Genomic DNA, 11843 nt, shown 5'->3' on the forward strand with positions numbered 1-11843 from the left:
GGAATGGGAAAGGGAGTTAAAGTGTTTGTCAACCAAGAGATCACCAAGGCCACGGTGGACTGAATTAAGGTGTTAGAGCAGAGTTGCAGCCCAGGAGTGCTTCAAGTTTGTTTTCCAGTGGGCGTCGACTTTGACTCACTTCTTGGCACTCGGTCATTGCGGACCAGATATCTGGGCTGTAGATGGCCGTGGCAGCAACAAAGAGGCTATGCATGTGTTAAGAATGTCAGGGCAATACTGGGCCTCCTAAGCTCTTTCCATCTATTATCTATTGCTTAGATTCTTGGTTTTCTGCTGGACCTCAAACTTCAGGAGCCTGTGAACCCGTTGGCTTGGTGGCACGTCAAGTTCAGGAATTCCTCAGGTTTGTCATTAATTAACTCTTGGATCTCCTGGAGTTCTCAATAAACACGTCCTGGTTCTTATTAGTATCCATTGTTCCTGTTAGCTGGGAGTCAACCGATTGTTCGAGAAGTGGTATCTAAGAGTTACCTTTGTGTGGTCCTTGCAAGTTTTGACGTATATTAACCAGATATTGGCAAAAATCTATGACTTTGTGTTGTGATTGCAGAATGAAACTACTAAAGACACCTCCATAGACATGCAGGGGGCTAACTCAACCATTTCAGAGAGCCTACACAGATTTTGTCAAAAAAGTTCCTATGACTTTTCAAATTCATTCTAGATGTGCTGATACTAGTTTAGATTAGAGATACATTACAAAACAGGCCCTCCTGCCCACTGAGTCCATGCTGATCATCGATCACCCATTCACATTAGTTCTATATTATCCCACTTTCTAATCCGCTCCATACACACCAGGGGCAATTTTACAGAGGCCAATTAACCTACAAACCCGCAAGTCGTTGGGATCTGGGAGGAAACTGGAGCACCTGGAAGAAACCCACGGTCAGAGGGAGAACGTGCAAACTCCACACAGACAGTACCCGAGGTCAGGATCGAACCTGCTGTAGTGTGAGGCCGCATCTCTACCAGTTGCGCCACTGTGCCGCCCTAGACATGGGAATTATGTATAAAAGGAATTGAGGAGCTGAGGGTGATTATTGCAACCCGCTGTAGGTAGGTAGGCCCCCCTCGGTCATGGCTGACCATGGGTGATGCATCCTAGTTGTTGGCTGCTTGCTCCAAACCTCGGCTAGAGCAGCGTCGCTTGTGGCTGAAGAGACCAATGCGGGAGTGACAGTCTTTGTCGCAAAGGTCACATTTGTGTGTGGACTCTGGTCTGTTGAAGTTGCTGCGCTCCTTTCTGCGTGGCCGCTTCTCTGCTGCTGCGTTCATCAGTTTCTCTTCCGCTGTTTTGAGATGTTGGTTCAGGGTACCTCTCCACGTGCGGTCAGCTGCAAGGCTCTCCCAGAACTCCACATCGATGTTGAGCGTCTTCAAATCTCTCTTGCAGACATCCTTGTAACATAGCTGGGGGCGGCCGATGATTCTCCTCCCAGATGTTAGCTCTCCATTGAGGATTTCTTTTGGAATACGGCCATCCTCCATGCGGTGGACATGGCCCAGCCACTGCAGCCTGCGCTGCCTGAGTAGAGTGTACATACTCGGAAGGTCAGCGCGAGACAGAATCTCGGCGTTGGACACTCTGTCTTGCCAGGATATACCCAGGATATGCAAATGCTTCTAAGGTGGAAGGTGTTGAGTCTTCTCTCCAGTCTGGCATATGTAGTCCATGTCTCACTGCCGTACAGCAGCGTGCTGTTGACACAGGCGTTGTAGACTGTTATCTTTGTCTTCACTGTCAGCTTTGGATTGGTCCACACTCGAGTTGTGAGGTGAGCGAGAGTTGTAGCTGCCTTCCTGATCCTCTTGTCAATCTGTGTCCAAGGAGAGGTTGTCGGTGATGGAGGAGGCGAGGTACATGAATTGATGGACGGCATCGAGTTCGTAGTCGTCGATGGTGATAACAGGTGGTGTCTCTGTATCCTGTCCCAGGAAGTTCGTTTTCTTCAGGCTGATGGTCAGCCCAAAGTCCTTGCAAGCCCGATAGAAGTGGTCCATCAGTGACTGTAGTTCCTGCTGGGAGTGGGACACAACTGCTGCGTCATCGGCGAACAACATGTCTCTGATGAGAGCTTCACGTACTTTTGTCTTGGCTCGAAGGCGGGTGAGGTTGAAGAGCCTGCCATCTGATCTAGTACGCAGGTAGATCCCCTCTGTTGCGGTGCCAAAGGCATGTTTCAGGAGCAGAGCGAAGAAAATCCCAAAGAGTGTGGGAACGAGGACGCTGCCTTGTTTGACGCCACTGCGGATGTCGAAGGGCTCCGAGAAGCTGCCATTGAAATGCACTGCCCCCTTCGTGTTGATGTGGAAGGATTCTATCATGCTCTGCAGTTTTGGTGGGCAGCCAATCTTTGGGAGAACCTTGAACAGGCCATCTCCGTTGACGAGGTCGAACGCCTTGGTGAGGTCAATGAAAGCAATATACAGGGGCACTCCTTCACTCCAACTGCTGTTCTCTGTACTTCTCCTGGAGCTGGCGAAGGGAGAAGACCATGTCTACTGTTGACCATCCAGATCGGAAACCGCACTGTGACTCTGGGTAGACACGTTCTGCCAGCTTCTGCAGGCGGATCAAGATGACCCGAGCAAAGACCTTGCCGACGATGTTGAGGAGGGAGATGCCTCTGTTGTTGTTGCAGTCGCTTCTCTTGCCCTTGTTCTTGTCGAGGGTAATGATCGTGGCATCCCTCAAGTCCTGCGGTACAGCTCCTTCTTGCCAGCACTGGCAGAGGACTTCATGCAAAGGAAGCAGTAAGGTAGTCTTAATAATTAATATATTCCTTTATTCGTCCCACACCGGGGAAATTTAGTGTTACAGCAGCAAAGTGGATAGCAAGAGATCATACATAATAAATAAAAGTAAAGACACGGATAAATTGTCATCAGTTTACTGTGTATTCCGTGACTGTTACTGTTGACTGGTCTGCTGGGAGCAGTGCTGGTTGTGCAGTCTCACAGCAGCGGGAAGGAAGGACCTCCTATATCTCTCCTTCACGCACTTGGGGTGAATGAGCCTGTCACTGAAGGAGCTACTCAGTGCAGTGACAGTGTCCTGCATGGGGTGGGAGTCGTTGTCCAGCAGCGATGCTAACTTTGCCATCTTCCTCCTCTCTCCCACCGCCTGTACTGAGTCGAGGGGGCAACCCAGGACAGAGCTGGCCTTCCTGACCAGCTTGTCGTCTCTTCCCTTCCGTCGCTGAGATGCTGCTGCTGCTCCAGCAGACCACTCCATAGAAAATGGCCGATGCAACCACCGTGTTGTAGAAGGTCCTTAGGAGTGCCCCCTGCACTCCAAAGGACCTGAGTCTCCTTAGCAGATAGAGTCTGCTCTGGCCCTTTCTGTATAGCGCATCGGTGTTTTCGGTCCAGTCCAATTTATTATTGAGATAAACACCCAGGTACTTATAAGGGTCCACCCTCTCGATGTCCATCCCCTGGATGTTCACCGGTGTCGGGGGGACCTGGCTGCGCCTGCGCAAATCTACCACCATCTCCCTGGTTTTCCTCGCGTTGATCCGGAGGCGGTTCCGCTGGCACTAGTCCACAAACTCCTTGATCAGTTCTCTGTACGCCGTGTCATCGTCACCTGTGATGAGGCCGACGATGGCAGAGTCGTCAGAGAACTCCTGTAGATAGGAGTCTGCAGAGCTGTGCCTGAAGTCCGCAGTGTACAGGGTGAACAAGAACGGAGCTAGCACTGTTCCCTGCGGAACTCCTGTGTTGCAGACCACCATGTTCGAAACATAGTCCTTCGTCCTCACATACTGTGGTTGGTTGGTGAGGTGGTCCAGAATCCAGGATGTGAGGCCTTGCAATGCTTGATCAGGTCCGGGGGAATCCCGTCGCTGCCTGGGGCCTTGCTTGAGGCCAGGCTGTCAATGGCCTTGCTGAGCTCTTCTACCGTCGGCTCTCCGTCTAACTCATCCATGGTCAGCAGGCGTTCGATGGCGCCAAGGGCTGAGTGGGATATAGTGTTCCCTCTCGAGTAGAGGTCAGAGCAGTGTTCCACCCATCTCTCCATCTGTTGGAATTTGTCTGTGATTACTTCCCCAGTGGAGGATTTGAGGGGGGCTGTCTTGCTCTGGACTGGTCCTAGTGCCTTCTTAATGCCATCGTACATTCCCCTGATGTCCCCTGTTATGGCGGCCGTCTGGATGTCCTCACTAAGCTGTGTCCAGTACTCATTGGTGCAACGCCTGGCAGTCTGCTGAGCCTTGCTCCTGGCAGTCCTGAGGATCTGCAGGTTCTTCTCGTTGGCTGACCGCTTGTTCACGGCTAGGGCGGCGTGCTTGGCTTCGATGACAGGAGTCATCTCGGTTGACTTGGCCTCAAACCAGTCGTGTGTCTTTATGGTCTTCTTCCCAAAGCTAGCCAAGGCTGTGCTGTGCATGGTGTCCCGCAAAGTTCCCACTTCTCTTTGCAGAATCTCCAGGACGCGAGGTGCCAAGTTTTCCCTCAAAAGTCTCTGCAAACTGTTGCACGAGGTCTGGATTGGTATCAAGTTATCATTAATTCTCCCATACCATCCAACCACTAGTGGGTGCTGTTGAAAAGCTTATACCTATTTTTTTTAAAGCCTTGAAGAGAAAAGGTTTTCAAGGGTTTTTCGAGTTTTAACATGAATTATCACTTAGTAAACTCAGGAATCCTGGATTCGGGAATGTATCATTCTATCATCCCAGCAGAATTGCTGTAGCACAGCAGACGTTGAGCATTCCTGAGTGTGTTTCAGCCTCGCTCCAAGGAGGGATAGGTCATTCAGCAACTGAAACAAATGCAAAATCATGATTGGATCCCAGGCACTCATTGGGAGAGGCAAAGAATAGCAGCTCAGACAACATGAGAAGGGGAGAGTATTAAGACCGATAAGTACGTTGCAAGGCAATGCAACACTGGTAAGATACTACAAGCCTTCAGTACTAAATGATATCTTGAAAAGCCAGAAGTCTTTACTTCAACTAAATGACTGCAGTCAGGGACATACCAGAGCAGACTGAAGAAATATGTAATGACAAGTTTATACCATAATTGTTCACACAGCCAACTAATGAAGAGGATATACAAGTCAACAGTGAGTTGAATTGGAATGTCACCCATTCTTCAGATTACAAAATAAACACAGCTGAAAACCAAACAGTTAGAAATTGAGAAAGTAAGTAAAGTAAATTTGCCTGATATTTTTAATCTAAATATCAGAAACGGTCTAGGGTTCTTTTCTATATAGAGGACCCTTTGGAATAAAACGTTAGGTTAACAGAAGAATTACTCAAAGTCTAAGCTCTCCCCAGTCAAGTTTTAATGCATCCATTTTCTTCCTACATAAAAATAAATGTTCTACTGAATGAGTGCAATATTATAATTGTTTTCTGGCATCCATCTTTGCTTTTGCATGTATTTTATGAACCTATATCAACGGTATTATATCTCCATCTTGTGACCATTGCACGCAAATGATTGTACAGTATTTGCAATTTATATTTTGAATAATATCAAATATCTGTTTATTTAATGAAGCACTATTCAGTTGATCCATGGTGTAAAATGTGCTGTGGATTTTGCTTCCTTGTTTCATCTGATTTTGATTCTTCATATTGCTTTGCCTCCAGCAAGCTCATGGTCACCTCTTAAAATAGAATTTGCCTAATTGTTTGAATCCCAGCCTCGATAATAAGAACACAAAGGAAGAATGGACAGGGAGAACGAGACAAACTTCTTTTTGCAAACTTCAAAGTCAAGCTTCTTAGGATTTCCCTTGATGTGGGTTCAACATTACCTATTATTGTACTATATTGCTTTGCAGGATGTCAGAGCCTTTGGACAATGTCATTGTTGTGGAGTTTGCTAGTTGCTGGGTATAAAAGATATTCAACTTACCAATTAAGCACTGCACTGGAAAGTAGGCAACATGAAAAGTGGAGCTCATTATTGAGGATGCATTTTTTATTAAATGTATCCATAATGACAATTTCTTCATTGACTAATGAATTTTCCATTAGTTGTATAAAATAAGGTGATATACTGTATTTGTCACATTACCTCTCCCTAACCATTGCTTTCAGCTGCAAATGAGCTTGTGTTGCATTCAACATTTTGCTTTCATTGGGTCTTTTCACGGGATCCATCCAAGCCGGGTAACCCTTTGGTTCTTGTTCTTTGAAATGCGAATAGAAGTTTTCAAAAGTAATGGTGGTCTTTTCCTTAAGTTTAAGCCTATAATTGATAAATATTAAACAAGACCCATCAATGAAAATGCTGAGCAATGAATTAAGTCATGCAATAAGACAGGAACAGTTAGTCTTTAGTTTTTGTCCTTCCCCAGTAGATTGGTTGATGGTTAGGAAATACTTTCTACATTACCAGCACCCATTATTACAAATAGTTTTTTTTTTTAAATAAATTATATTAGACTGATATTTTAGATTAGATCTGCAGAGCAGCATAGTGGCGCAGCTGGTAGAACTGATGTAGAGCTCACAACACCAGAGACGCAGGTTCGATCCTGATCCTTGTGACCGCGTGGGTCACTTTTGGGTCCTGTGGTTTCCTTCCGCATCGCAAAAACATGTGGGCTTGTAAATTAATTGGCCTCTGTAAATTGCCCCCAGTGTGCAGGGAGTGGATGCAAAAGTGGGATAACCAAGAACCAGTGTGAATGGGTGATCAATTGCTGGATGGACTTGGTGGGCTGAAGGGCCTGTTTCATGCTGAATCTTTAATTCCACTGAAGATGGACACTAAAAGCTGGAGCAACTTAGCGGGTCAGACAGCACCTCTGGAGAAAAGGAATAGATGACGTTTTGTGTCGAGACCCTTCATCAGGCCAGCATCTGCAGTTCCTTCCTACACTTTAATTCTACTTACAATGTCAGTTACACATTTTGCTCGTGATATTTTTCACATAATACCGATAGCTGCACAGATTATTAGGAAAATAAAATGTGAATTATAACTACAAACTACTCAGGGTCCTATATGCAATATGATGTCCAAAATCCAGGGTATTACTTATTCAATCAATGTATATTAAGACATACCTGAGCAGAAGATGATAGAACTCATTTGTAGCAATAAATCGTTTCAGAAATCGAGTTAGAACCGTCAATAACACTTCCCTGAAGTATAGAGCAATAAAAGAAGAATATTATTCCATCATGTTATATAATTCCATCCATAAACAATGAGTCTCAGTTATAATGCATGGGACTACACATTTCTATACTAAAGTCATTACTGTCTGTTTGATTATATTTGCCTTCTCAAGTGAATATATGATAGGTTATGTTATTACACAGGAGGGTTTGAAGGCCACTACTCTTGTTACAAATACCTGTACCAATAACATGGCCAAGGAAAGGGAAAAGAAGGAAAAGAGATAGGGAAGAAAATAAAAGATATCAATTTTAAACAGTGCCTACTAAAACATTTGGCTACAATCTACTTACTAAGTACTTCATGAAGAGTAATAACTTTGGTAATACGAGGTGAAAGAAAGTCAAATGCAGAAGAGGAGCAGAAAGTGAATAAAACGGCAGAAGGAGTTGAAGTGTTGATTAACCATAAAATTAAGGAGACGGAGCATTTGTCACTTCCCCAGTGGCTGTACCTATGGCTTAACTGAAGAGTTTTCTTCTGCATGTATTTCATTAACTTTTTACAATATACATTTTTAATAAAGCAAAAAAAACTTGATATTTATAATCTGCAAAAGATTTGTAAATACTAATCATTGCTTTCTATACATTGAGACTTAGCCAATTTCTTGGTGTACAAATAGACTTCAGTCTGAGGAGGCCTTATTCCGCAACAATGATTAGTGGCCTTTGAGGAAATATGTAAATTCATGAACACTGGCTGTGGTAAAATCCAAGGAATAGGAATAGGCCAATTGGCACATCAAAAGCTTGCTCTGCTTCATAAATCTAGCAGACGAAGGGTCCCAAAATGATACCTTTCCATGTCCTCCAGAGATGCTGCCTGAACCCCTGATTTATTCCAGCACTTTCGGGGTTTTTTTGTGTAAACCAGCATCTGCAGTTTCTAGTGTCTAAATCTGGCAGAGGATTCTGCCATGAAAAGCAGGGGACAGTATACTAGACTATACAGATTTTAGCTGACTTCCCAGCTAATAAATCTCCACGTCGTCAAATAAAGCATGGGCAACACTGTTAAAATTACATGCTTGCTTCTATTTGAAAATAATTTACACTAGAAAAATTGTGCAGACTCTCACCTTGTTACGTGACCTCTGCCAGTTGGGTCGTTTGCCTGGAAAAGCTGCTTGAGAGTGTAAAATCCACCTGATCGAATCTTTTCATGCAGGAGATACTGAAGCTGGGAAAAAGAAGGCAGTACTACATTAGGCTGAATAAGATGCTACATATAGTTAGAGTCTGAAGTAGGGACCCCACCCAAAACGTTGCCTGGTCTGAAGAAGGGTCTCAACCCGAAAAGTCACCCATTCCTTCACTGCCAGAGATGCTGCTTGTCCCGCTGAGTAACTCCAGGATTTTGTGCCTATCCATGTCCTCCATTCTGATCTGTTGAGTTAGTTTCGTTTAGTTTGTTGTCACGTGTGTCGAGTGAGGTACAGTGAAAAGCTTTTTTATTGTGTGCTGTTCAGTCAGCGAAAAGACTATACCCGATTACAATCAAGCCATCCACAGTGTATATATACAGGGTAAAGAAAATGACGTTTAGTGCAAGATAAAGCCCAGTGACATCCGATTAAAAATAGTCCGAGGGCCTCCAGTTACTTTGTGTTCTATGCTATTTGTAAAACCTTATTCTGCCGTTGACAATTTAATTTGCACTTTCTCCCAACACTCCTATTCACAAACAAAGGTGTTCTTTAAGCAAATCCACAGCAGCTATAATCTGAAACGAGCTATTTGTACACATTATGAATGGGGCAATGTGACATAGCTTTAACCGTTATGAGCATTAATGAAGTGCAAAGTGATGCACTTTGCACTCCTATCTTAAGTGAAAAGCACAAAACATCACGTCAGCAGAATGTACGACCCAGGTTAAATCAAATAGACAACCTATTTTTAAGGAATGTGATTACACAGCTATTTGGCAAAAAAAAAGCATCATATGAGTCTGCACATTTCTTAACCTGCTCCAAAAATAAATATTTAAGAGCTCAAGAGTCATTTTCAGACCTGTCACCTTGTAAATCATGCAATGGTACTTATATGTGTTTGTATGCGGTGGAGTTTTATGACTTTTGCAATTGGTTGATTTAATAGTAACTGAAAGGTTGTTGATTTTTTGGGGGACTGAGACTGATAATAAAATTGAATATTTGCTCTGACAATCAAATCAAAGTAAAAATAACTTAAATAAAAGTAAAACAATACTTTATTTGGCTTGAGCAAACCAATTGTTTTGAATTTATGTAATGAGAATTAACCTTCAGGTTCAGAACATCTAAGCTTGATTTAAGCAAATTGTTGGAAAAAGTAAGCAAGCTTTTGCAGTCTCAGCTGATACAGTTGGCTTTTGCTTTGTTTAGTTTAGTTTAGAGATACAGCATGGAAACAGGCCCTTCGTCCCAACGATTCCGTGCCGACCAGTGATCCCCATACACTAGTGCTATCCTACAGACTAGGTACAATTTACAGAAGCTAGCAAGCTACAAACCTGCTCCTCTTTGGAATGTGGGAGGAAACCCACACAATCACAGGGAGAACATACAAACTCTGTACAGACAAACACCCGTAGTCAGGATCGAACCCGGGTCTCTAGCTCTGGAACTCCAGCCCAGCCAGAGACGGCAAATGCGTTCCCATAGCCAGTTTCTGAGGCTGACGTCTAGTATCTTGGCCTCCTCTCCCCATCTCCCCACCTCCCCCCACGTCAATATAACACTGCAAGGAGACATAATTATTTTCGGAAGGTTACAATGGCTTTGAACCATAAGGATGCCTGTCACTTGAAAGTATCTCTCTTCAGAGGTTTACATCCAAACTGCGAGTTTTAAGATAGCTGCATTTGTCTCTATTTAGATAGGTAGGGACAGCTGAGATGTCAATTCTGCATTGATGATTATTTCCGGCTTAGAAGTGGTCTTTATTGAAGAGGAGGCCTGTTTCTACTGCTTTACAGAAGTCTCAGATCATGGCTTGTGTATTTTTGCAGAGTACGGTGTGGGTCTGAGCATAACAGATAGATCTTGAGGATCAAGCCTTCAGCTGTAGTGCAAATACTGCTTCTGAGCTAAGTCATTATAAGCAGCAGAGAGAAAGAAATCAGTCAGAGTGTCTGCTCTTGTATGATACCCAGTGATCCTCCTGGCAGTAAGTGTGACAAAGCTGGAAATCTGAAATAATAACAGAAAATCCAGGTCTGTCATTGCCAAAGCAACGATTTATTTGCCTCTGAATAGATGGGATTAGATTCATCAATTCTGTGGACTGAATCAAATTTGCTGTGCAGGTGAAAATCATTCAATGAAACAGCTGCAAGGCCACAGTAAGTCAAGTACATTATTGGAAAGAAAATCCATTCTGAGATTTTGAAAAAAAAACAATTGACCTGGAATTTATGGTGAGATGAACAGGACTTGCTGTGGCAATAGAGGAAATCTAACAGCAGCTTCTATGAATATGACGGAATATGATACAATACGATAGAACCTTATTTATCCCAGGAGGGAAATTGATCTGCCAACAGTCATAAAAAAACAAGACACATGAAACATGAAATCAAAGTGACGAGTGGAAAGAATTGGGGATGTGCAGAGATTGGGGTGGGGTGGAGGGGGGGGGAGTCAGTCTACCCCATGACAGAAGGGGAAGGAGTTGTACAGTTTGATTGCCACAGGGAAAAAAAGATCTGTACTGCATCTTGGTGGAGCCAGTCTGTGGCTGAAGGTGCTCCTCAGGTTGACTAGTGTATCGTGGAGGGGGTGAGTATGTACATAATTAAACATTGGAATCCAGAATCACTTTGTATTGGTCTGTTCGACTTGCTCTTTTGCCTTTCTACATCAACCAAACATTTTCAACACTATTCCTTTAAGGGCACCTGAGCCTATACATTTGATAGGGGAAAATTCTGATCTTAATATCAGCACATTTAAAAAAATTAAAATTCAAACTGTACATTGCACCTTGACCCAACAATTACAAGATTTGTCTAAGAGATGCTGCCTGACCCGCTGAGTTACTCCAGCATTTTGTGTCTAGCTAAAAAAAATTAAAGGTAGACACAAAATACTGGAGTAACTCAGCGGGACAGACAGCATCTCTGGAGAGAAGGAATGGGTGACATTTCAGATCGAGACCCTTCTTCTGATAAATCAAGTTCTTTACCTTCAGTCTGAATAATCACACGTAATACTAGATGAGCACATCAGATTTATTCCACAGTGCGGTTCTTCCCATGAGGATTTCCAGACACAATATTAGTGTCAGGAGAGGGGAAGAACAACTTTTCCACGATTACTTCAACCTGAAAGATCAGTTTGAAGGGTCTCGACCCGAAACATCACCCATTCCTTCTCTCCAGAAATGCTGCCTGTCCCGCTGAGTTACTCCAGCATTTTGTGTTTACCTTCGATTTAAACGAGTACCTGCAGTTCTTTCCTACACCTAAACAAAATTATCTTGTTGAGAAATACTGTAGGTTGTAACAAAAAAAACCATATAATTTAAAAAGAGCACTCACCTCATCAATTTTCAGTCTCATCTGTGTCCCAGGCCTTGACGCCACTGTTTGAGCATCATGATCAACAGTTCTAGGGCCACAAACCCATGGCTTTTCTGACAAATTCAAAAGTCATGATCATTATCACATACAAGATTATAAAA

At 43.6% G+C, this 11843-nt stretch overlaps 1 protein-coding gene across 5 annotated transcripts in view; it reads right to left on the reverse strand.

Moving 5' to 3' along the window:
• Positions 1-11843, reverse strand: part of LOC144601408 (EF-hand calcium-binding domain-containing protein 6-like) — a 39413-nt gene that overhangs the window by 17236 nt on the left and 10334 nt on the right. For all 5 annotated transcript variants that reach the window (XM_078413505.1, XM_078413508.1, XM_078413507.1 and 2 more), the window contains 4 exons: positions 11701-11795; positions 8258-8358; positions 7062-7139; positions 6064-6237 (listed from right to left, as the gene is read on the reverse strand). In XM_078413505.1, the coding sequence (XP_078269631.1) occupies positions 6064-6237; positions 7062-7139; positions 8258-8358; positions 11701-11795 (448 nt within the window). The remainder of the gene's footprint in view (positions 1-6063; positions 6238-7061; positions 7140-8257; positions 8359-11700; positions 11796-11843) is intronic.

Source organism: Rhinoraja longicauda, chromosome 16 (genome assembly GCF_053455715.1).
Source record: "Rhinoraja longicauda isolate Sanriku21f chromosome 16, sRhiLon1.1, whole genome shotgun sequence".
Taxonomy (NCBI): Eukaryota; Metazoa; Chordata; class Chondrichthyes; order Rajiformes; family Arhynchobatidae; genus Rhinoraja; species Rhinoraja longicauda.